The sequence below is a fragment of the Apium graveolens genome, chromosome 1 (genome assembly GCF_009905375.1).
Source record: "Apium graveolens cultivar Ventura chromosome 1, ASM990537v1, whole genome shotgun sequence".
In the NCBI taxonomy this organism is placed as follows: domain Eukaryota; kingdom Viridiplantae; phylum Streptophyta; class Magnoliopsida; order Apiales; family Apiaceae; genus Apium; species Apium graveolens.
The window spans coordinates 199,350,831-199,376,699 of NC_133647.1; the positions used below are offsets into that span (position 1 = coordinate 199,350,831).

The window sequence follows — 25,869 nt, forward strand, 5'->3', positions numbered from 1 at the left end:
AGATAAATCTGAGTCATAATCTACAAGTTGCTAGTTTCCCTTTTAGGGTTCCAGATTTGAATTCTGGGAAGGTAAACAATGATCCAACGATTTTAGCATAAAGATCAAAGTTCCCTTTTAATGTCTGTGAAGACACTTCCTTGTGACTTATCAGGTAATATCTGAATCATTGTCAACAAGTTGTCGATCTGCACCTATGTCAGATCCACTATCCGCAGATGCATCCAGGGGATTTAAGCCTGGGGAGGTAGATACTGACCACTGACATATGGCTTTTGGATCAGTATCCTCTCCTAACACCTGTAAAGGCAATTGGTCCACTAACGAACCTTGAACAATCGAATCTGACCTTAAAATGGTCGAAACTCTTGTTTCCGTCAACTCATCCTTTGTGTGTGTAACCTCTCCTTGTGCATCAAGAATTGATTATGTTTGAAGTGGTGACACTACATCGGATACCTTGGCCGACAGGCAAAATTCAATAGACTCACCCTGTTGAGAGAATGAATCTAGTAACTGTTTTTGTGCCTTTTCAGCCATTACATCTTTTTGAGAAGATGTATGGGGGCTAGCAGTTGTCTCGGTTTAAATACTACTCATCTATGTATGAGACAGAGCTACTGGGTTGACTACAGAACCTTCCTTATGTGGTGCACTAAGGCACTATCTCCCTCACGCTCATTCATACTATATTTAGTGGTAAGAGAGTGTTGGTTGGTTCTGTTTTTGTGTTTGTCTTTACAGTCTGGGATAGATGTTGTGGGTTTTCAACCTCATGACTGTCAATGAAAGAAAGTCATTGGAGACTGAACCTGTAACACAGAACATATGGTAATAGAGAGAAAATGATTTACACTAGTGATTTCAAAAGATTTTACATGAAATAAGAAGTCACTAATGTAGAAAGAAGTTTGATTTTGTTTTTCAATATGAATGAGTTTTTGATAAAACATTGATCACTTAGGGTAAAGTCTAAGTAATTCTCATTCATGTCAAAAGCTTACAAATATCTGCAACATAATGTTAACAAGATATCATTGACCGATACTTGTCAAGTACTTTAGATACTAATTGTTATGTTGCATAATTAATATACCACTGCACATATAAAACAATATGATTGTGCTTAGTGATAAAATAGTTATTAATATGACGACTCTACTTATTCATATAAAATTATAACTTCTGTTAGAGTGCCATACCATGTCCTTGACGATTGCTTGAGCAGTATACTAGTTCATACCAACCTGAAGTGAGATTGTGAAGAAGAGATTGCATAGTCCAATAGATCTGCAACTGCAAAGTCCATGAACTGTGGTGCACTGACTTCCTCTTTTGACTCACCAATCAGGAGTACACTTGTACACATCTTACTAGAGTACAATTCCAAGTGTAATGTGCAGCAGGTGTCTGATATGTCGTAATATTCTCAAGTCTCGTCACTGGTGCTATATGTTAGATACTGCTTCCTGATAATAACCTAGCACAATATACAAAATTACAATGATAACATTCCCAGCTTGTAAACAGCCATATCCCTCAGATAAACCTTTGCTGTTATCTCCAAAGGTAACCAGGGGGCCAGCTTTCTCAACCACATTTGATAGCAGGGCTCTATCTCCGGTCATATGTCTTGATGATCCACTGTCAAGAATCCACACTACCGGTTATACTTGTTTAATGCCCTGCACTACAAATGGATTAGACCTTCTTCGGAACCCAAACTTGGTTGGGCCCGGCATACTTGTAGAACTGTCCTTTGTCAGGCAAAACAACATTTTTAATTTTAATTGCCTCAACTTTCTCAATGACTGAACATTTGACCTTGTAAACAGCGTTAACAAATTTCTGTTTAAGCTTAGGCACAAATGTCTCCTTTCTAGCCTTAGAAGGACTAGCAGTCTTAGACCTATCATGCTTCTTGTTATTCACATGCTGACGAGGAGTAGTCTTATCATTAGACACATGCTTACCATTAAAATAAGCATACATCATATTAAAAGCACAAGACATACAATTAGCAACACCACATGCTTTATGAGAGTGATTAACAGCAGGCAATTTATGCATGGTAGACATGGCATTATTGTTATCCAACTCATGTGTGTCTGAGTTAGTCTCAGTTGCTTTCACAACTTTGACTGGAACTTTCGACTCACTTGACTTGGAAACAATCTTCTCATTAGCATGATCTTCAGCACGTATTTCTTCTTGAATAACAGAAGAGGTCGCATCAAATGGTTCAGCAATTGATGCTTTATAGAGGGGTTCATCAACACCCTTAAGCACATGTGGTACTTCCCTCCCTTTAGCACAGACATGGGGAGGGGAGTTTATGCCTAATTCTCCAATAGCAGCATTGTAATCATATCCTATTCCAGATGTTTGATTAACAGCTTGCTTACTGTAGAACTCTTTAGCCTTCGAACAAGAATTGAAGTAGGCTCTAACCTTAGTCTCAAGACCGGTGATCTTGTCTTTGAGAATAGTTTCGAGTTTTCTATAACAGTCAACTCTATTCTCTAGAAAAGATACCTGTTCTTTTAATTTGTCTTGATTAATGTGCACAAGTCTTAATTCATTGACCACTTTCTCAAGGTCTGTGATCTGTAAACTTAACAGTTCATTATCACGACGTGCACAATCTAAGTTACCTCTTAGATGATAAACCATTTCAGCATCAGAAAGTTTTACCTCTATTCTTGACGATGAAGCTTTTCCATCAATAGCCATAAGAGCAAAATTTCCTTCATCTTCATCTTCACTGTCAGTATCATCCAAGCTTCTTCCCTTTGCCAGATAAGCCCTTTCAGAGTTCTTTCTTACTTGCTTTGGCTTCCTACATTCTGTGGCAAAGTGTCCCAACTCATTGCAGTTATAGCATCTAATGGTGCTTCGATCAACCATCCCTGTTTTGTATCCACCACTGCTGGTGTTAGAGGATGAAGATCCACCTTTCTGGAATTTGTTGTAGTTGGACTTGTACTTAAGCTTGGGATTCCTCTTGAATCTGACATGGGAGAATCTCTTGACAATTTGGGCCATTGACTCGTCTTCCAATTGCTCCAGCTCTTCCAAGGAATAAAAATCAGCACTTGATTGATTTGTAGTAGGAGGATCATATTCTGCTACTAACTCATTTTCCTCACCCTTGGAAAACTGTACCATTCTTTCTAACTGTTGAGATTGTTGTTGTTGTTGACCTTCAGCTACAAGTGCATTAGATGTGCTGACCATTCTATCCTTCCCGTAGACTTCCTTCTGTTGAATCTGCTCCAACTCATAGGTTTTTAACACTCCATAGAGCCTGTCCAAAGAAATCTCACTCAGATTTCTAGCTTCTCTAATGGCAGTGATTCTATGTTCAAGATGAGCTGGCAGTGTTAAAAGGAACTTTTTGTTGACCTCCCTGATTGAATAATACTTTCCATTGATGTTCAGGTTGTTGATCAACGCATTGTACCTCTCAAACACTTCAGTAATTCCTTCTCCTGGATTTGATTTGAAATGTTCATATTCAGAGGTTAGGATTTCCAACTTGTTCTCCCTAACTTCCTCTGTGCCTTCATTAATTACCTCAATAGTTTCCCACATGTGTTTAGAATTTTTACAGTTCATCACATGTCTGTTCATCAAGGGATCAAGGGAATCAATTAATATTAATTGAAGGCTGGCATCCAAGGAGGCTTCTTCCTTCTCAGCAGGAGTAAAATCTTCAGGCTCTTTTGGATAGGTTCTAGCTTCAGTAGTCACCACACCATCTATTATTACCTCCGGTTCAATAACCATCGGAGTTTTTATACCCTTCTTTAACAAGTTTGAATATTTGGGATTTGCAACTTGTAAGAATAATAGCATCTTCTTCTTCCACATGATATAATTCTCTTTATCAAATTGTGGAATTTTAACGGTTCCAACTTTATGTGAAGTCATTATGAATTTTTGAATAAATAAAAATTCAAGGAGTTGAAAAATCACAAAAGTCTAGGATCTTGATTTGTTCGTTAATCAGAAGGCTCTGATACCAATTGTTAGGTCCCAATGTGTTTGTAGAAGGGGGGTTGAATACAAACAGTACCGAATAATCGAATTAAATGCGGAATAAAAAATGTGAAACAAAATTCAAGTTAAATAAAAATATTATTAAACTTGAAATGTGTTACAACAACTGTATCGATTACAAGGTATTAATCTCAAATCAATTATCACAAATTTAGAATAAATTCGACATGAACTTTTTCTATTTTTGTAATTAAAAGATCAAATGCTAAAAGCGATTTGAGATTAAGTTCTAGGGATTTTAATCCGCTAGATTGATATACAAGAACAAGATAAAGATTTCTAGTGGATTAGATTTAACATTACAATCTAGAAATTATGATCTTTGAAATAAGCAGATGAAGATAAAATGTTTTGTTGCGGCTGCTGTCTCTTGTTCTTGAATAATGATTGAGATTATGAAAGAAAAGTCTTCTGCTTCTTTTTAAATCAGCACAACAATAGAATTGAATTGGCATGACAATCCTATAGCTTGTATGACTTTCGGTAGGACAATTGAATGAACTAGCAAGACAATCTGAATGAACTAGCAAGACAATCAGAATGAACTAGCAAGACAATTACCCTCCTAGAGTAACTTTCGGTATGACAATGGAGAATGGCCTAGCATGACAATCGGTATGACAATCCAGATTGTCATGCTAGTTCATTTCCATTTGTTTTGCTGATTTAAGCCTTGAATTTAATCCAATTAAGCTTCTGAAAATTCCTAAAATTAATTCAGAATTAATTAATCAATTAATTCAATTAATAAATAAATTATTCTTTGCAGATATAATTTATTTTCTTAATTAAATTAGATGAATTAATTAATTAATAGAGAATTAATTCTAGTCTTGAGCAGCGACCATTCTTCTGCAAATCTTCTGAAAATCACTGAAAATTATGAATCAATTCCACCACTTCAACGTTGACACTCGATGTACTGTCTGGTTCATGAGTGACTAACTTCCGTGACGTTTCTTCATGTCTTGACTCTGACACTTTGATTTTCTTCAGATTAAATCCTTGTAATTAATGATACTCTTACGAGATCTCTGTCACTTGATTAAATCCACGATCTTGATTTATTATCACTGAGGCATGATCAACTTCTTGAACTTCTTCCAGTGAATTAACTCCTCAAGTCTGTAGATGAACATTGTCTCTGAATCCTTTGACATATATTACTTTGCGAGATCTCTTTGACGGTCGATCCACTATTTACTTATTACATTCTTATTTGAGTTGAGTTGAATCCTCGAATATACAAATAGGCTATGACATATGACTTACAGATGTCCTACTGTTTCACAAATCAATGAATCTACAACTATCAAATCCGAAGTCATGTATCCATGCCATACTAGCTGCGTGTATAGCAATTATAACTCAGGAGCTGATAGTTTGGTCCATTGCCTGATATTCTTGGCTTGAAGATGGAGATTCTTCACCACTTTCTGGAACCTCGGATATAGCAGAAAGCATACGACGTAAGCTAATATTCTGTGGCGGTTTAAAGCTCAAAGACCTGATCATCTTTTTGGTTGAAAATACATCAGATGAATTGGTAAGAATGAAGTAAACCAATGCTTGAACTATCACAAACAAGGTCATTTTGACCAATGTATCTACTTCTTCCAATGCAATTGCCATTCTTCAAAGAATTTTCGAGACTAGTTGTATGTATAATGGTGATACTGATGGAGAAGGTTATGTCTTGTGTAATGAGTATGAACAATGCTGAATGAGGCTTTTATAGAGAGATAGAGAGGGGATATTTCATGCAAATATAAAGAAAGGGGCAGGTTAACTGTGACTTCTGGAAATGGAAAGGAAAGTGCTAGTCTTTGACCTTCTTGAGTGGCTATGGTTGAACACTTGGGTTTTTTTAATTCCAGAAACAGCTTAAGGGGACTCGGTCAAGTAGATGCATAAGCGTATACGTTTATACATCTACCATACTAGAAGATTATATTTGTGGCTAAATGCATTTAAACTAATTCATCCTAGCTCAAGTAGCTCGAGTAGTAAGGTCTTATCTTTTATCGTGTTCTGGGTTTCGGTTCTCGCTCACTCGACATTTGTTTTTTTATTATATTCTGAATTCGGTTCTCGTTCATTCGAGATTTGTTCGAAAGAATACTTATTTATAAGGACATATAAGTCTTTTATTTAAAAAATAATAATAATTCATCTTAATCTCGAATGTATCGTTTTCTATATTAATTAAACATTATTCGTACAAAAACAACTTTAATTTTTATGAAATATGTATATTTATTTTTAAAAAAGGTCTTGTACGGGGCTCCCAGTACTGAACAAAGGAGACTGATTTTGCAGACAAGATATCATCATATTCATACATATTTAAGAAGATAGAAACATTGGTTATAATCTTTACAGGACTGTATACTTGCTAGTCATATCTTTTCAATCTAAATATTACCATGTCATTACACAATTTCAACACACACAAATGGCATGATGGTTAACTAGCAAATACCCAGGATCACATATACTGCACTGATAACATTAACAATCCCCGGCCTCCGGCATCACAGTGCCAGGGAAAGAAACAAGCTGAAAATGAACATCTGAATTGAACGATAAAAACAACAGGAATAACAAGATTAAAACAAGTTCAGACTTTACGCCCATACAGGACTAAACATAACATGCTAAATCTATACTTGGCTCTTCTCTCCCTTAGACAACTTACATATTAAATACACCAGATTATCCCCTCCTTTCCTTTGAAGTATAATTTCATAGATGTCACAGAATCTGCTGCTACATTGCATTCTCGATCTAGAAGCCATCGTCATCATCAAGAAAAGTTGACATCAGCAGCCCTTGCACAAACTGGCTTCTACGGGTTCTCTCCTCAAAATCCTTGTCCGAAAGCACGGGTTGCTGAACTTTCCTGTTATCAAGCACATGCATCATATTAGCGAAACTAGAGAGGATATTAATAGTGATACAAAGCTCTGACTTCAGTAACTAATAAGTTCTGCTCCCATGTTTGGAGGTAAAAACAAAGAGGGGAAATATATATTTAACTGATAAAGCAAGTTGAATTTCGGGTTGTACTTTAATTCTATTGCTTTAAATTACTGAACTGAAATATAGAATTATGAGGCATTTTAGTTATATAAAAGAGAAAATGCTAATTACACTTCCTTTAGGTTTATACCAATTTTAGGAAGAATGTAGGGGCAATTTTCCTTTAAATTTCCTTCTTTTCCTATCAACTTAAACAAGGAGCAGAAAAGTACGTTAAAAAAACAATATCCCTTCTGCTAAAACATAGGAAGCACAAAATAAGGATATGACTGTGTCAATTAGCATAAAATAATTAATTTATAAGCTTAACAAAGAAAATACTATCTACAAAGTACGGTATGAGCAGTAGACCTATCAACAATTAGAACTGACTGTTTTGAACCTTAATGTGAATGCAAGTAACAATCTTAACCATTTTATTACCTACACAAGATCTATAGTCAATGGAAATACCAACCCATGGAAGTAATTAAGAAACATAAATCAAATAGCTCATACCTTTCTGAGGAGCTCGGGATGATGGTTTCTTCTACTGAGGGAGCTTTCTCTGAAGAACGAGGTTCAGTGCTTGTTTGTGCATCATTTTTGGGTGGATTGTACATAAAAGAAGACAACAATGGATCAGCCTTTGTATTAGCAGCAGCAGCAGCAGCCCAATTAGATCCCCCAGCAAGATTATTGATATTTCCTTCCCGCATTCCTTTCCTTATATAGGTCAGTGGCGAACCCTTACGATGATACCTACTACGCTGCACGTAATGTTAGTCAAAGAAATCTGTTCATATAGAAAATGTTATTCTCACAAAAATGACATTAAAAGTAGTGGAACTAGCATTCATAAATATACTGTAGTATAAGTGATTAGAAAGTTTATGGCCAGAAAAGATAATAAATCTTGGAAGCGCTGGCACATTTTTGTGTATGAAGCAACCAACGCATTGCGCGGAACAATGTAATATTTAGGTGAAGCGCAATGCGAGGCATATCTATTACATAGTCCCATCATCCACTCAATATGACATTAATTACACCCTATTCAACGCAATGCGCTGCCCACAAAGGGAAGAAAAAAGAATGTGCTGAAGAACTTTTAAAGAAAATTAAACCTGCAAATATCCATGTAATTATACATAATTTTCTGTCAAAGGACTTCAATTCTATGTTGGCTTGATTCATCTTTTTGTTTCTTTTAAGCTGCTACGCAGATTAAAGAGCATAAATGAAATTTAGAAGGCATCTATCAGCTAAACTATTCCCAATCTCCTGTACCAACAGTGGTTCATCAGACAGTAACTAAATTTATAAGTGCAAATTCGTCAATGTTCAACTCAAGATCTATTTTCAAATTAAAAAATATAAGCAAAGGATATTTTTAGGAGACTGCCATGTTGTGTGGTGATGTGACCAACCATATCCGTTCCCACCTTCTTGTCACAGATCGGACATACCTACATTACACACACAGAAATATTACTGAAATTAGTACTGAAACACAGCAATGAGCAACCCCATTCTAGTCACACACAAATACGATACATAGCACGGCCTAGGCATTTATACATCTTAGGTGCCAATTTAATTGAATGACCATATAGTATACTAATCAGGGTCAGAACAGGTTGAGTTCACAATTAGGGAACCACACAATCTTATAGTTAATATGCAGTGGCTATACCAATGGTTTAGAAATTATAATAACTATCAACCTGAAATGTAGTTGATGTTCACACTGATACACAATATGCATTAGTTTCTGGAAACATGTATAGTACAAACAAAAGTATGTAGTTCATACAAGCAAACTGGTTTTCATCACTACAAACGTGTTTACTCAAATTCCTCCATTCTGATAACTGAAATCCACAACTTCAAAGTTTTTTGACATCTGTATATTACTAAATTACCATCAACAATGAAAATTCCCACACAAAATTGCACAAAAGTCACTTTAATCACAACTTCCATAACTACCCAAACTCCAAATGAAAATCAATACAAAATTTCAGGTTTCTTAATGAAGTACAGTCATCAGTCAATGACTCAAAACCCAAACCATACAACATTACAACATATAACAGATAAATTCAGCTCAAAAATCAAGTTTTCAACTAAGTACAGTGATCTGTCAGTGACTCGAAACCCAAAACCATATAACATTACAACAGATAAGCAAATAAATTCAGCTCCAAAACTAAGTATTAACCAAGTGCAGTGATCTTTCAGTGACTGAAAAGCCAAAACTAACAGATAAATTCAGCTTAAAAATCAAGTTTTTAACCAAGTCAGTGATCGGTCAGTGACTCAGAACCAAATAACATTACAACATATAAGCACATCAGTTTAGCTCAAAAATTAAGTTTTCGACCAAGTACAGTGATCGGTCAGTGACTTAAAACCCAAAACCACACAACATTACAACATATAAGCAAATTAATCCAGTTCAAGATCACATTTAAAACAACTACTTAAACAAACATAAACACATTAAGCAGATAAATTCAGCTCAAGAAACATAACATACCTCATTCTTAGTTTCTGCAGCATGATTCTCATCCATATGACAACAAAGTCCCACCATATCGAAATCCTCCTCGCAAAACGGGCAAGAATACTCTGGCCTCAACTCTTCATTCCCCTCCACATCCTCTTCACCAAAATGGTCTGCAAATTCACAAAAAAAGAACATCGCTTAAACACAATTAAATCCCAATTAAAATTCCATTCCCACCAAGAAAACCAACATAATTCACACACCTTTATATCAAAAACTCAAATTAAATAAAAACCCAAATTCAAAAAAAAACAAGAACTCATTTTCTTGCTACACAACAAATCAAGAACTATATGCATTATTATCAAGAACATTCAAGCATTATTTAGCAAAAAACAACATTTAACCATTATTTAAATATTTAAAAAATTTGAAAAACCACCTGATTGAAATGGAGAGCTCCTAGCAGCCATTGTACAAATATATCAGCAGTGAAGAATCTTGTCTGGGTATTTAAGTAATTCAACTTCTTGAATATAAAGGTCCCTCCTTTATACTCTAATAATTACTTACAAACACTTAAATGTATATTTATATATTAATATAAAATCTCTTTCATTTATTTATATGAAAGTCTTGAGAGAGATAGAAAGCTCTCTTAAGTCTCTACCAAGCTTTCATCATGTCAAGTCTTGAGAACACAAAGACTTGTTTAAGCTCTATATATACTGGTTTTCTGACCACCCTTTTTGTTTAAAAGGTCATCAAGTTGTGGTTTATTACTTGAATGCCACTACTTACTTTTGTTTTCTGTTGGGCATAAGACAAGGGCGTTTTGGGGTGAAAAGTTTGGGATGATGTAATGTCAAGCTTGTCAGGTTTCGCACGTGTGAGAGTTTTCTGTTACAACTGGTGTACGTGTCAGAGTATGAATACTAGGGTGACAAACATTTTTGTGCATCTTTGCTCACCATAGTTGTGTTGATAAGGATGCATGGCAGTTTCGGGTTTGTAACTGATGTTCGGGGAGTTTCGAATTCGTAACTGACTTTAAAATTTTGGCTTTATACGGATTGAGATTTGGGGGTTTCGAATTCGTAACTGACTTTAAAATTTTGGCTATATACGGATTTGTAATGAGTTTGTTTTGTATATTTAGCATAGTTAATAAAGAATACAATTTTGTTTTCATATTTGAACTTATAATGAGTTTATTTTGTACATTCACATAAAAAAATTATTATAAATGTATTAATAAGAATGCATAACAGTTTCGAATTTGTAACCGTTAATATGGAAGTTACAAATTTGTAATTGATATCTAGGAGTTTCGGGTTTGTAACGGATGATTAGGAAGTTTCGAATTTGTAACTGATTTTAAAATTTTGTCCATATACGGATTTGTAATGAGTTTGTTTTGTACATTTTACAAAAGTTAATTTCTTATTGATCGTAACGTGATTAAAAAGGACAATTAAAGTTTCCGATCATATTAGAATTTGTAATGAGCTTATTTTGTACATTTACATGAAAAATTATTATAATTGTATTGATAAGAATGAATGGGAGTTTTGAATTTGTAACCGCTAATAGAGTTCCGAATTTGTAACTGATATATGTGAGTTTCGGGTTTATAAGTGATGATTTGGAAGTTTCGAATTCGTAACTGATTTTAAATTTTATCTGTATATGAATTTTTAATGAGTTTGTTTTGTACGTTTTATAACAGATAATTTCTCTTGTTGATCATAACATGGCTAATAAGGAAAATAAATTTTTTTTCTTAATATTAGAATTTATAATAAGTTTATTTTGTACATTCACATAAAAAAAATTATTATAATTGTATTGATAAGAATGCATAACGTACAGTTTCGACAGTTTCGAATTTGTAACGGTTAATATGGGAGTTTCAAATTTGTAATTGATACATAGGAGTTTCGGTTTTGTTACTGATGATTATGGAGTTTCGAATTCGTAACTGATTTTAAAATTTTGTCCATATACGGATTTGTAATGAGTTTGTTTTGTACATTTTACAAAAGTTAATTTCTTGTTGATCGTAACGTGATTAATAAAGACAACAAAAGTTTTCGTTCATATTAGAATTTGTAATAATCTTATTGTGCACATTCACGTGAAAAAATATTATACTTGTATTGATAAGAATAAATGGGGGTTTTGAATTTGTAACCGCTAATAGAGTTTTGAATTTGTAACTGATACATGTGAGTTTCGGGTTTGAAACTGATGCTTTGGGAGTTTCGAATTTGTAACTGATTTTAAAATTTTGTCTGTATATGAATTTGTTATGAGTTTGTTTTGTGCGTTTTATAAAAGGTAATTTCTCTTATTGATTATAAAATGGTTAATAAAGATAATAAAAGTTTGTATTAATATTTAATAATAGAATTTATAATTAGTTTATTTTGTACCTCCACGTAAAAAATTATTAAAATTGTATTGATAAAATGAATGGGAGTTTTAAATTATTTTTTTTATTGTAGTTAACCGGCAACCGCTACCCTATGGGTGTGTGTTTTAAATTTCTAACTGTTAATATGGGAGTTTTCAATCTGTAACCGACGCCTGGGAGTTTCAAGTTTGTAACCGATGATTTGGAAGTTTCGAATTCGTAACCAAATTTAAAATTATGTATGTATATGAATTTGTTATGAGTTTGTTTTGTAAATTTTATAAAAGGTAATTTCTTGTTAATCGTAACATAGTTGTTAAGGACAATAAAATGTGGGTGAAAAATCAAAATATCCACCATTTGGGGACAAATGCCCAAAATACCAATTGGCGGGAGTGTCCGTCCAAAATACCTGTTGAACACGCATTCTATACATGTGTATTCACTTTTTAAAAAAATAATAAAGGATACGCACTACAGGAATGCGTATTCACTTTTGGCTTTTAGTGAATACACATTCTTGTAATGCGTAACTCTTTAATTTTTTTTTTAAAAATACGCATGTATATGCTGCGTATTCTGTATTAGTTTTTAAAAACTTGAATACGCATGTCCTGAATGCGCATTCAGTGGGTATTTTGGGAGGAACGTACGACCGTAGGCATTTTGAGCAGTTGGAGCTGGAAAGTAGGGTATTTTGGGCATTATTTCATAAAATATTTTGTTCATATTAGAATTTGTAATGAGTTTATTTTGTACATTCACATAAAAAAATATAATTGTCTAGGTAGGAATGCATGGGAGTTTTGAACTTGTAACTGTTAATATAGGAATTTTGAATTTGTAAATGATTTTAAAATTTTGTTCTTATACTAATTCTAATAATTTTAGCTATTATGCTTTGCAAAAGGTAATTTATTGATTACCGTAGTCATGCTAATAAAGACAATAACAGATTTTTCTTCATATTGAAATTTATAATGAGTTTACTTCGTACAATTATATAAACAAAAATAATTTTTATTGTAATTGCATTGATAAGAAACGCTGTAATTTCGTAACTAGTATAAAAAAATACGAATGTAATGAAATTGTTTGATACGTCGCAGAAAAGATAATATCTTGTTTATCGTAATCGTGTTAATGATTATAGTAAAAAAATTGTTCATAGTAGAATTTGCAATGGCGTTATTTTGTATCATTAACATATATAAGTTTCAAGTTTTAATGGAATGGATTCAAAATTTGTAAAATATTTTAAATTTTGTTCACATATGTTGACGGAGGAATCTGGTAACAACAAATATTAAGGTTTGTCCCGGAATTAAGATCTATGACGGTGGTTGTTCGCCGAAAAATCAAGCGGTGTGTGGTGGTTTGTGATTGTTTTAGGCTGAGATTGATCAGAGTAAGTGGTGGCTCTCTTATCAGCTCTCAACTTCTTACCCTTCAATGTGCCTACGTACCCTTTATATAGGGATCAAGCCTGACGTAGTTCTTACGGAACAAGAAGTCTAATGGGCTTAGACTTCTTATTCCTAGGCCTGGTAGAAGCCTATCCAAAGTCCGTCTTCTGCTAGCTTTAGGAATGTCCAACTATGAGGCCCAACCGCAAAGGTCCAAGGCTCGTCCGTAATCGCAGGACTTCACGGATAATCCATCTCCCTGCGCAAGGATAACACTCCGCTACAGCTATTTCCCTTGATTTACGAACGCATGTATAGCCACGGTTCACCCCAAGTGTCGGACGCATCCCCGTCCCCCGAATGAGGATAACCCACCAGATAACAGGACAGGTGATCCCAAACTCTTGGGTGTAAAGTGCAGGATGACTCCAAAGTTCTCCAACGAGGACACCCGTTGAATACAAGAACAGAGTTCCCGAAGCACACACCAATTTTAACCCCGCATCCCCAACGAGGACACCCGTTGAATACAGGAGGAGGCCTTCAATCATCAGGCATACCCCTGGAAGCCTTTAAGCTTTTCACGAACATCCCCCTCCTTGACCGCCTCAAGGAGGGAATTTTTCAAAGAGTACCTGTAACAAATACATTAGTAAAAATAATCTCCACTGCTCTTCTCCATGCAAGCTTTATCCTAAAATCACCATTGAAAATATATTGACCAGGCACTGGACGCGTCCTAAGACCCTGGGTGCGTCCTCTCCTTCATGAAACCCGCATAGCCTCCTCAAAACCTTGGTGCACATCATTCCACTATACAAGGCGCGTCCTAGGCAAGATAGACGCGTCCTCCAACTGTTATTGCTGCAAGACCATGTTTTCCAAATGCCTTCACCAAGGTTGACGCGTTCACGTCTCTTGGGCGCGTCCATCCCAAGCGATGCACTCTCATGCTTCACCATCACCTGCCCATAAAACATCCTCTAACATGTGGACGCGTCCCCGTTACATGGACGCGCCTTAACCCTCCACAATGTAATACCGGTATTGACCGTACTTAATCCGCGTTTGACCTGAGTCACTCCAATGCCAAATTTTGAGTATAACAACATACAAATTTGTAATGACTTTGTTTTGTTTTTCTTATAAAAACATTATTATTGTGTTAATCGAGACAATAACAAAATTGTTCATATTAGAATTTGTAATGTGTACGTTATGTGAAAAGTAATTTCTTGTTCATCATAACCGTGTTACTAAAGACAGTAGTAACTTTTTCTTCATTTTATATTTTGTAATAAAAATTGTGTACCATTAAATAAAAGATAATAAATTTTCCACTATATTGTTATATTTATGAGAAATAGAAATCTAATCCACCCGATTTAGAAGGAATACTCGTTCTATTTCTTCATTATTTTCCTTACAATCCTAGTTAAAGAAAAATTAGACCACCTCATATCCATTCATAATTATCGTATATTTTTTTTCTTCATAAGTGATTTTCAATTTTTTCCTACATTCCATTATGTTGTGTTTGGTTGAGGTTAATGAAATGGAATGAGATTTCATATGTAAAATAATTTAATTTTCAAAATTTTCATTTTTATCTCGTTACATTTCTAATCATCTAAACTATAATCAAACATCTCAATTTAAGATGTAATGGTTCATTCCTTACTAACCTCATTTTCTTCATAATTCTTACGGTAGCAATTTGACATATCTATTTTTTTTCAAATCTTCCTGCCAACTCCAATTTTACTCCTTTATTTTAATTCATTTCATTCACCCCAACCAAACATAAAAGTAAACGCAACCAAAAGAGCCAAGTTCATTTTGGGTACCATATACATCAAAAAGATCATCGTATATCAAAATTTAAGTTAAGACTTCTCTGCAATATCCATCACTCTCCACAAGACTCGATGTGCCTAAGATTACCACTTTTTTTATACAAATTTATGTTCCACTCTGCATCATATCTCTGGATCTTCCATTAGTTAAAGGAATGGAGCGAAAGCCTTAGTTTAAGATAGTACTGCAAACGTTTCATCAGCACCCGGAGATCGAAATCAATATTTTTTAGACATTCTCCAAATGATTTACTTGTAAATGATTAAGCCTCGTTATTTAATCTTAACACTTGCAAAACTATGATATTGGAATATAATTTATGGTTACTTTTATATATTCTTATCCATTTTTATGGTTACTTTTATGTGTTCGATTCTCTCTCATTTTCTTGGATAAATAAAGGGATCAAAGAAGGAGATCAATTATATCTTTTATTATTTGTATGGATTAAAGAGTGAATAACTAATACAAAACCTACTTTTTTTATAATGGGAGTTAAATTAAGTACTTAAGGGTACCTACAACTAATTGGCTACAAATCAGTTAATAATAGTGGATTCCTAGTATTCACATTAATTCCACTAATTATATCATTCCAAACAAAGTAGTCACTTTACGTTTAAAAAAAGATTAAAATTAATCTGTAAAATGCCGTTAGTAGGGCTGTAATTCGAGCCGGGCGGCTCGCGAGCTCGCCCGGCTCGAACTCGTTTAAGTGGGCTCGACTCGGCTCGTTTAACTAAACGAGTCGAGTTCGAGCATAGGTTCTGACTCGTTTAATTACTCGAGCCGGCTCGGCTCGACTCGTGAAATTAAACGAGCAGAGTTCGAGTAGAGGTTTAGGCTCGATTATGTGTAAAATTAAATGAGTCGGTTCGCCCGACTCGTTAAAACCGGCTCGTTTAGCTAAACGAGCCGACTCGACCCGACTCGTGAAATTAAACGAGTCGAGTTCGAGTAGAGGTTTAGGCTCGTATAATTAAACGAGCCGACTCGGCTCGACTCGATTAATCTCGGCTCGAATTACGCCCGCCTCGAAACTCGGCTCGCTCGGCCCGAATTACAGCCCTAGCTGTTAGTATGTTCACGAAGAATATATTCAAAAAATAATATATATGTTGAATGCAAAGTTGAGCAAATATTTTGAGTTTTACTTAAATTAATTATGAGTAATAAGCTATTTTAATACTGAAATCAGTACTAACTTACAAATAACTTGCTCCATTTAAAAAGATTGAAAAGGCATATATAAAGTTATCAAGACTTGCAATCCTAATGTTAAACAAAGTAAATTGTACACATGTTGATTTTAATTGAAAAACATTAGTTTTTGAAATTCAACGTTAACTAAAGTTAGACCAGTATTCTTAGTTTTTAATCTTTTGAACAACTTCCTAACAATATAAAATGTCAGATACTTGGCAATGTCATAAATCATCAATTAAAATTGGCATAATTCACCTAGTTTTTAACACACCGAAAAAAAATCAAAAATCAATTGATCATTCTCACTTTCACCACGTAAAAGACTTTTGTTATTTTTTTAGTGTATTAATAAATTTGAATACAACATTAACATTGAATTTATTACTTTTTCAAAAAAAACATTGAATTTATTACAAATAGTAAAGATTCAGTCATGTGTGTGCATGTGTAACTTATCTTTTTTTTTTATCGTAGGTAACCCGCAGCCGCTACCCTTTGGGTGCGCACTGGGTAAACCCTATGGGTTCACGTAATAGCCTGCAAACCACGTGAACCAGTGTGTGACTTATCTTATGTTATATTATTGAGTAAATAACGATGATCTCGTTTATTTATATGCTAAATATCATGTTAATATCCATGTTTAATCAATATTAACTCCATTGAGTTAATTGATTACTTAAATAACATGTATTTATAATTATTTAAAAATTATAATCATGTAATAAATAAATTAAAATTATCTATATATGATAATCGAAGTAGAGTGGAAGACAATCAATATCTAATGTTTACTCAACCGGGTATCAATCATGATTGTGATATAAAAATAATTAATATATTGTAAAGACTTATTAAATCAATATTCACGACTTTTCTCAAGCATCTAAGAAAAATATAATAATATTGTTATTCAAAATATTTTCAAGTTTTCTTTGTTTATGATTCTAATCTTTATTCATATGATAATTTGATAACATTATTAATTGAAGCTCTTAATCCTTTCAAATGATTGAACTGTATAATTTTTTTCTTTAATTATTGTAAAATGGATTTAATATTTATTTAAATAATTTAAAATATTTGTACGATATTTTTTAGCAATTAATATTGCTTATCTAAATTAATCATTTTTAAAAAGCTAAATTCTTTTTATAAGTGAAAAATAAAAAATAAATTGACTTACTATATCGTCGTAGTTTTAACCAATCTTATGACAACTCATATCAAATTCTGGATATTCTTAAAATTAGGCCAAGTCCCAAAAAAGATAATGCACTACTGGTAAATTAGTACTTTTGATACATATAATCAATTGATTTGATCATATAAAATCTCAAATACATTTACTTTTATTAATATAAGATATTATAAACATTTTGTCTTATTGGTAAGATGTTCACGTCGAAATTGTAATTTAAATTTACTAAACCTAGAATGTGACGATGTATCTTCAGTTGGGTCGTGTAGTCAAATTTCGAGTATGTTTTGAACAGTAAGTCAAGTTCTTATTTCAAATTTGAAATAAACTAAAATACACTAACTTTTATAATTCGAACATATCTAAATATGTTGTACAAATATAGATTATTGTTTATAAGTGATTATTTCTTTTTTTGTATTAAAAAATTGTATTAAAAATTTAAGAGACATGTATTCAAATTAAAAAATGATTAATAAATAAGATAATGGTTCATTTATGTATTATGTCTAACCTTGTATCTTAAATTTTGATTCTTTAAAATTTACTGTACAAATATTCAAATGAATATCTTTGAAGTTAAATAAAATATTCATGTCATTATTTACCATACTCAGATATTATATGTACGATAAAAAATACATGTGACAATATATTATAGTTGTATGAGGGTGTATAGGTGAATTAGATGACTCGAGTTCAAGTCCCGTAAATAATATTTTTTTTATATAAATAATAAAAATATAGGTAATTTAGTCATTTCAATACAATAATAAAATCTCTCAATAATTTTATGCCCATTTTGGTGTATTATATACATAAAGATGCATGGCAATTTTGAGTTTATAACGGGTAAAATGTGATTTTTGAATGTGTAACAAATTTTAGTTTATGTTGGTATTCAAATTCGTAATGAATTTGTTTATATATTACTAAAAAAAACGTAACTAAAAATGGATTATATGTGTGCTGATAAAAAAGTGCTAAAATTGTGATTATATACAAACTAGTTTACTAAAATAAAATAAAATAAAATAAATAATTTATTCTAAAATAATGTTATGATTTCTTTTTGATTTTCGATTTTGTGTTGTCATTTTAAAAATATGAACAAATAAAGAATTCTAAATAAACGCACTCTAATTAAACGTGATTAGAATGAGATGATCTGATCACCGAGCCACCATCACCTCATAGACACCATAACTACTGCACAAAACAAAGTAAGTTGTTACTTTAGCAACGAGAAAATCTTCTTCCAAAATCACTTACCATCCTAGACTTAGCACGAAAAAAATATGACGACTTTGGAGAAGTATTATTGGCTTTTTTTAACTCTGTTACGATTTTCTTGCCATCAAACACTTAATTCTAATCCACTGTTTATCTAGTCTTGCCTTATGGCATGGTGTGAATGTTTCTCTCGTCTTTAGTCATCTCTCATTTCATTCGTATCTCTTTTTTACAGTAATCTTTTTTTCGTCTCTGGATTCAGTATTTCTAAACTATGGCCACAGAAAAGGATAATTTAAAGGCAATGGAAGAAAGTTTTGCTATGATTAGTTTCGAAGAGGAAGAACAGGGGGGCATCACGTATGAGGAAAACGCAGAGGACCTGAGTGAAATAGACACGAGATGGTGTCTTGTTGGACGCTTTCTTACCGACTCTCCAATCGATTTTCAAGCCATGCAACATAAGATGGCATCATTATGGAGGCCGGGCAGAGGAATGTACGTTAAACAACTCGAACCCAATCAATTTTTGTTTCAGTTCTACCACGACATAGACATCAAAAGTGTAATTGAAGGCAACCCTTGGATGTTTGGGAGGTTTCATTTAATTTTCGAAAGGCTGAAAGACGGTGAGAATCCGAAAACAATAGCAATAAACAAACTCGATGTGTGGGTGCAACTTCACGATATGGAGACAGGTTTTATGTCGCTGAGAGTGGTGAAAGATATAGGAGATTATGTGGGTACCTTTCTTGAATCTGATGCAAACAACTTTGTTGGGGTGTGGAGGGAATACCTAAGGATCAGAGTAACAATCTCACTGGAGGGTCCATTAAAACGAAGGATGAAGTTGAGGAAAAATGTTGCTAACTGGTGTTGGGTCAATTTCAAATACGAAGGTATTCCGACCTTCTACTTCATCTGCGGTATGGTGGGGCATGGTGAAAAGTTTTGTGCTCGTTTATTTGATACACCGATAGACCAAATTGAAAAACCTTACGGTTCTTGGATGCGCGCTGATCCCAGAAGACGTAGTCACATTATGGGAAGCAAATGGTTGAGAATGGGAGGTGCAACTCCGGTCAGAAACGCGGCAGAGGCCAGTGAGGATCCTGTTTCCGAGATTGTAGCTAAAGAGATAAGGAAGGGAAAAAAATCAGGGATAACACTAATGGGGGACAAACAAATTACGATAATGAATACGGGAGGAAGTAAAGGCGATACAGGGGGGATACTTAACAAACCCAATCATCTGTTAACAAACTTCCAGGAAAATATTGCTCAAGATTTTGAAATTACTGATGAGGTGGAAAATAGTGAATTACACATCATAGACACGAAAAGAAGAAGAATGGACCAAGATAACGGGCCCAATGAGGATGCCAACAATTGCAGAGAAGTAATAATGAGCCCACAGGAGGAAAATATCCAGAACTAAAAAAATGCGCAACTGGCGGGTGCTGCATGGCAGGCCCGCCATTCCTCATGAATACTATTAGTTGGAACTGCCAGGGGATGGGGTCTCCCTGGAAGCTTCAGTTCCTTAAAGACTTGATCCGTCAAGAAAGACCCGATGTTGTCTTTTTATGTGAAACCCTAAGTAACAAGGTGCAGATGGAAAAAATCAGGCTGAAAATTCAGTTTCAAGGCATGATAGTGGTTGAACCTCAAGGTAGAAGTGGGGGACTAGCTTTGCTGTGGAGAGATTCTGACCAAGCTAAGTTACTGAGCCTCTCGCAAAATCATATTGATGTGGAACTTACAATTAGAGACCTGCCAACTTGGAGATTAACAGGGTTCTATGGAGAGCCAAACAGAAGCTTGAGACGCAGGACCTGGGATCTTCTTAGACATCTTGCAAGGGATTCAAACCTGCCTTGGTGTACAATTGGAGATCTTAATAACATAGTTTCTCAGCTAGACAAAAGGGGTGGTGCTGCATATCCGCAAAATTTAATCGATGGCTTTAACAACGTCCTTTTAGACACTGGACTGTAATATATGGAGCTACATGGCCATCCATTTACGTGGGAAAGAGGTCGTAACACTGATAACTGGTTGGAGATTCGTCTAGACAGAGCACTGGTATCGCCTGATTGGCTGGATCTTTTCCCTATGTTGAAGCTATATACGATTGATGGTTCCCCTTCTGATCATAGCCCAATATTCCTGGATCCTAAAATGATTGAGTCGGTGCGTACAAAAAAGCGCTTTCGCTTTGAAAATGCATGGTTGTCGGAGCCGTTGTGTCTTCAGATTGTAAAGGATAATTGGTACTTCAATAAAGATGACAGAATCACTCATAAGGTTCAACAATGTGGGGAAAAGCTAGAAATTTGGGGAAGAGAGGTAACAGGTTGTTTCAGCAAAAGACTAAAGGAATGTAAAGCTCAAATGAAACTATATCGTAATGGCAGGGATGATCATGCTGTTCAAAGTTATAATGACGCCAAGAACCAACTCCATTTAATTCTAGACCAGCGAGGAGATATTCTGGAGGCAACGATCGAAGCAACTATGGCTCCAATCTGGTGACAAAAACACGAGGTACTTCCACTCGTCTTGTACTGCCAGACGTCGCACAAACAGAATTCACAGGTTGAAAAATGATAATGGAAACTGGGTGGACTGGCAGCAGGGACTGCAGTCACTAATCGTGAATTATTATCAAGACCTGTTTAAATCTGATCAAGCCAATATTGACGAGGTCACCAATTGTGTGCATCCACGCCTTTCTAGTGCTCAGAACATGGACCTCATGAAGGAAATCTCAGATGTAGAAGTCAAGTCAGCAATCTTTCAGATGCATCCGGACAAAGCCCCGGGGCCTGATGGCATGACACCGGCTTTTTTCTAAAAATATTGGAAGGTAGTGGGGGGAGATGTTATTCAAATGACAAGAGATTTCTTTCGTACGGGTGAAATTTTAAATGGGTTGAATGCCACAAACTTAGTCTTGCTGCCGAAAAAGAAAAACCCAACCATGGTGGGGGATCTTCGTCCTATCACACTTTGTAACGTGTTGATCAAAATAATTACGAAGGTACTAGAAAACCGGATGAAGGAGGTCCTGGATTTAGTGGTGTCAGACACACAAAGTGCATTTATCCCGGGTCGTCTCATTTCGGACAACATAATGATCTCTTATGAGGTCATGCATTACCTTAAGCGAAAGAAATATGGTAAGGATGGATATATGGCGTTGAAGCTCGATATGAGCAAGGCATATGACCAGATTGAATGGAATTTTCTTGAAACAATGTTGCGTAAGGTGGGGTTCAATGACTGGTGGGTTCATCTAGTTATGCAGTGTGTCACTACTGTTTCATACTCGATTGTGCACGGTGAACATGAGATGGGGCCAATTATTCCTACGAGAGGTATCAGACAAGGGGACCCTCTATCCCCTTATCTGTTCATAATCTGCGCAGAGGGCTTATCATCTTTAATCAAAAAATATGAGGCTAGGCAATGGTTACATCGTATCAAGGTTTGTCGTAACGCCCCTATTATTTCTCACATGCTTTTCGCTGATGACTCGTACTTTTATTGCAAAGCAGATACAATAGAGTCAGGCAGGGTGATTGAACTGCTAAACGTCTATGAGAGGGCATCTGGTTAGAAAATCAACAGGGAGAAATCTTCTGTTTTTTCAGCACGAATGTTATAGAATATAACAGGAGGTCAGTATGCCAAGTGCTGCAAATGGGAGAAGCTAACGCGAACAGTACTTATTTGGGTTTGCCTAACATGTTGGGAAGGAATAAATCAGCTATTCTTGGGTACTTGAAGGACAGGGTTTGTTCTCAGGTTAACAAGTGGAATGGAAAATGTATCTCAAGGTCTGGTAAAGAGGTGCTCATTAAAACAGCGGTTCAGGCTTTACCCACATACGCAATGAGTGTGTTTCTACTCCCTCAGGACATCACAAAGCATATCGAAAAAACTCCAGCCATCTATTGGTGGAAGACTTCGCAGAACAGTAATTCTCGGTTAAACTGGATGTGTTGGGAGAGAATGACAAGGCACAAGTCTTCAGGAGGCATGAGTTTTCGTGACTTTCGTGACTTCAATATTGCCATGCTTGGCAAGCAAGGTTGGAGACTTGCAACTAATCCAAATAGCCTTGTTACAAGGGTTTATAAAGCCAGGTACTTCGCAAACAGTGATTTCCTAAATTCAGAATTGGGTCATAATCCAAGTTTTATTTGGCGTAGTATCTATGAAGCAAAAAATTTGATTGTAAACGGGGTTAAATGGAAGATTGGAGCGGGAACAGGTATCAGCATATTGGGGCAACCATGGCTTTCGGATAATACTAATCCTTATATTACCACCGTTTCTCAATCTATAGTAGGAAAAACTATAGACTCTCTGTGGCATGTTGATAGGAGGGAATGGGATCTGGATATCTTAAAAGACATCTTCAACGAAAGGGACCAGGGTGCAATCTTAGATATTGTGCTTAATGACAACGGCGGTGAGGATGTGCTTTACTGGAAGTATGAGGTTTCGGGGCAATATTCGGTCAAAAGCGCGTATAAATGGATTCAGCAAAATAAGGGAGCGTGGCATCCTGATGATAAAGACAGTATTTGGTCTAAGATCTGGAAAATAAAGGCACCTCCGAAGGCTATTAACATGGTCTGGCGAGCCCTATCAAATTGCTTACCAACTCTCAGCCAACTGCAACTAAAAAGAGTCCAGGTTAATGCAATATGCCCTTTTTGTCATGAAGATAATGAATCAATTCTTCACAGCCTGGTGCACTGCTCTTATGCTCGCCTATGTTGGTCTCTCACTAATGTTGATACTCAGGTCGGATTGTGCTCGGATTTTAAGTCATGGATGGAAATTGTTATGAGTGTTGCATATGCCAAAAAGCAAGCAGAGATCAGCACTATATGCTGGGCACTTTGGCGAAATCGCAATGATTTGGTTTGGAACCAGAGGCATGCATCAGTCTATAAAACAGTAGCCGCAACTAAGCAGTATCTTTCACAATGGTCGTTAGCCCAAAACAGATCAACCTCGGCTCTTCTCCAGCCGGCATTTGAAGGAGACGGAGCTTGTATTTGGGTCAATCCTCAATATAATTCAGTAAAGATATCAGCTGACGCGGCTGTTTTTGAAGATAAAGATGCGGTGGGTTTTGGTTTGATAGCTCGAGATTCAAATGGAGTACTCATCCAAGCAAAGTCTATCGTCCATAAGAGCTCAGTCTCTCCAGTTCTAGCGGAGGCTATGGCTATCAAGGAAGCGTTAAGTTGGATTGATGAGATGCATTGGAAGGAATGCACGGTGGTGTCGGACTGCCTGGTAGTGGTGCAGGCCATCAGGAGTAAAACACCGATGCGGTCTCAGTTCGGTAGTGTGATTGAGGAGTGTCGTAGTCAACTACGACGTTTAAACAAAGTGTCTTTGTATCATGTTAAACAGTCTGCCAATATGGTTGCCCATCAACTGGCTAGGGAATCATATAGTTACCCAGATCGTAGTTTTAATAGGGATACTATCCCGGTCTCAGTTAATTCTTGAATTGAGATGGATTTGAATAATTTATAAAATCTCAGCTTTCGTCAAAAAAAATTCTAATCCACTGTTTAGTAAACTGCGCTTCACAACTCCCTTATAAATCTCGAACTTTAATGTAATACTCTCGTCATTCTTAAATTTGATTTATCTTTGTGTTTGTGAAGATATTAAATAATAAGTATTAGAAGAAACCTAAAAATAGAACAATAATCTTGAACTTATAGAATAAAAGTACCTTAAATGAACCTAAACCACACACATGGACTTGTAAGCTAGCTGAAACACAAATCACAAAACATAAATATTAGTACATTTACAACTTCAACCACACCGTATAATAAAAAATAAACATAAAATCAAGAGTTTAATTCAGAAACAGCACTTGCATTTGATTTGATTGTCAAGTTCTTAAATAGTTTCTCGAATATTCATGTGATTATCACAAAATTAAATCAATAGATCAATATATCATTATTTACGCATACACATATACATAAAAATATATATCAAAAGATGTAAGAAATCAGCTCACCATTGTTGTATTGATTCATACACATAATTTTAAAATTGTTATTTGACTTGTTGTGCAAGATTTTTTTTTTTGATTTAATGAGAAAATTTAGAAAAATACTAAAATAGATTTTTACTTTCCTCTATTACTAAATATCTGAAAGATAAATTGAAATATTTTTTGAGTTGAAAAGAGAATTTAGAAAAATAATAATAAATATTTTTATTTTCCTATTTTATCAAATATTTGGAAAGTACATGAAGAAAAAAAAATAGAGAGTGATAAATGGTAAATTGAGTTTAAGAAAATAAGTTAATTAAGATTTTTCTATTTAATAATTCAAAAATTTTAGAAATTAGAAAAATTGACTAAGAAGATAGAAGAGATGCCACAAAAATGTATCCGTCTTCTCATTTATATTGACACTAGTCAAATATATCGCGATTCGCGAATGCCATATATAAATTATTGTTTTAAAAATATCATTAAAATTATATAATTGAATATATATAAATAATAAAATAAAATATTTATAAATTTTAATTATATTATAATGAATCCTTTTAAAAAACATTGAGAACTCTCCGATTATTAGCAAAACTCTCATTCCACATTTGGAGCAGGGATCATAGATTAAAGAAATCTCGTTAATAAATCGTGTTGATTCGGGGAACGATACCAGTTTAGGGATCATTGATCAAGGCGAGTATAGTACAAGTATACCTGGCAATTCAGATAACTGGTTCAGCTTCGTATCGGATCAATTTCAGATCGGGTCTACTTACGGATTATGATATATTTGATGACCATTCGGATCGGATCGGATGTGATTCGGTTCGGGTCTAATTCGGATTAAAATTGGATAAAATTTGGATTAAAATCGGACAATATTCTATTCGGATTAAATTC

At 34.7% G+C, this 25,869-nt stretch overlaps 3 protein-coding genes across 3 annotated transcripts; 1 reads left to right on the forward strand and 2 right to left on the reverse strand.

Moving 5' to 3' along the window:
• Nucleotides 1-6,466: 6,466 nt before the first annotated feature.
• LOC141677990 (protein DEHYDRATION-INDUCED 19 homolog 4-like) lies at nt 6,467-10,289 on the reverse strand. The gene is made up of 4 exons (XM_074484164.1): nt 10,038-10,289; nt 9,626-9,765; nt 7,603-8,552; nt 6,467-6,964 (listed from the first exon to the last, which is right to left on the reverse strand). Exons 1-3 carry the CDS (start codon nt 10,066-10,068, stop codon nt 8,451-8,453), a joined length of 273 nt encoding a protein of 90 aa, XP_074340265.1. The 5' UTR covers nt 10,069-10,289; the 3' UTR covers nt 6,467-6,964; nt 7,603-8,450.
• Nucleotides 6,850-7,802, reverse strand: LOC141716276 (protein DEHYDRATION-INDUCED 19 homolog 4-like). The gene is made up of 2 exons (XM_074518768.1): nt 7,603-7,802; nt 6,850-6,964 (listed from the first exon to the last, which is right to left on the reverse strand). The coding sequence occupies exons 1-2, from the start codon at nt 7,800-7,802 to the stop codon at nt 6,850-6,852; spliced, it is 315 nt and encodes a 104-aa protein (XP_074374869.1).
• A 10,626-nt stretch (nt 10,290-20,915) lies between the features above and the next one.
• LOC141716292 (uncharacterized) lies at nt 20,916-21,771 on the forward strand. The gene is made up of 2 exons (XM_074518769.1): nt 20,916-21,263; nt 21,391-21,771. The coding sequence occupies exons 1-2, from the start codon at nt 20,916-20,918 to the stop codon at nt 21,769-21,771; spliced, it is 729 nt and encodes a 242-aa protein (XP_074374870.1).
• The last annotated feature ends 4,098 nt before the right edge of the window (nt 21,772-25,869 follow it).

Bases quoted from the DNA above. Each gene is read 5' to 3' on its own strand.
- LOC141716292 (XM_074518769.1), top strand. From the start codon at position 20,916: ATGGAGCTACATGGCCATCCATTTACGTGGGAAAGAGGTCGTAACACT. The intron at 21,264-21,390 runs GTAACAGGTTGT...ATTTAATTCTAG, and splicing joins TAGAAATTTGGGGAAGAGAG to ACCAGCGAGGAGATATTCTG.
- LOC141716276 (XM_074518768.1), bottom strand. From the start codon at position 7,802: ATGCGGGAAGGAAATATCAATAATCTTGCTGGGGGATCTAATTGGGCT. The intron at 6,965-7,602 runs GTATGAGCTATT...GCTTGATAACAG, and splicing joins ATCCCGAGCTCCTCAGAAAG to GAAAGTTCAGCAACCCGTGC.
- LOC141677990 (XM_074484164.1), bottom strand. From the start codon at position 10,068: ATGGCTGCTAGGAGCTCTCCATTTCAATCAG. The intron at 9,766-10,037 runs GTGGTTTTTCAA...GTGAATTTGCAG, and splicing joins GAGCTCTCCATTTCAATCAG to ACCATTTTGGTGAAGAGGAT. The intron at 8,553-9,625 runs GTATGTTATGTT...TGTGTAATGTAG, and splicing joins CTGCAGAAACTAAGAATGAG to GTATGTCCGATCTGTGACAA.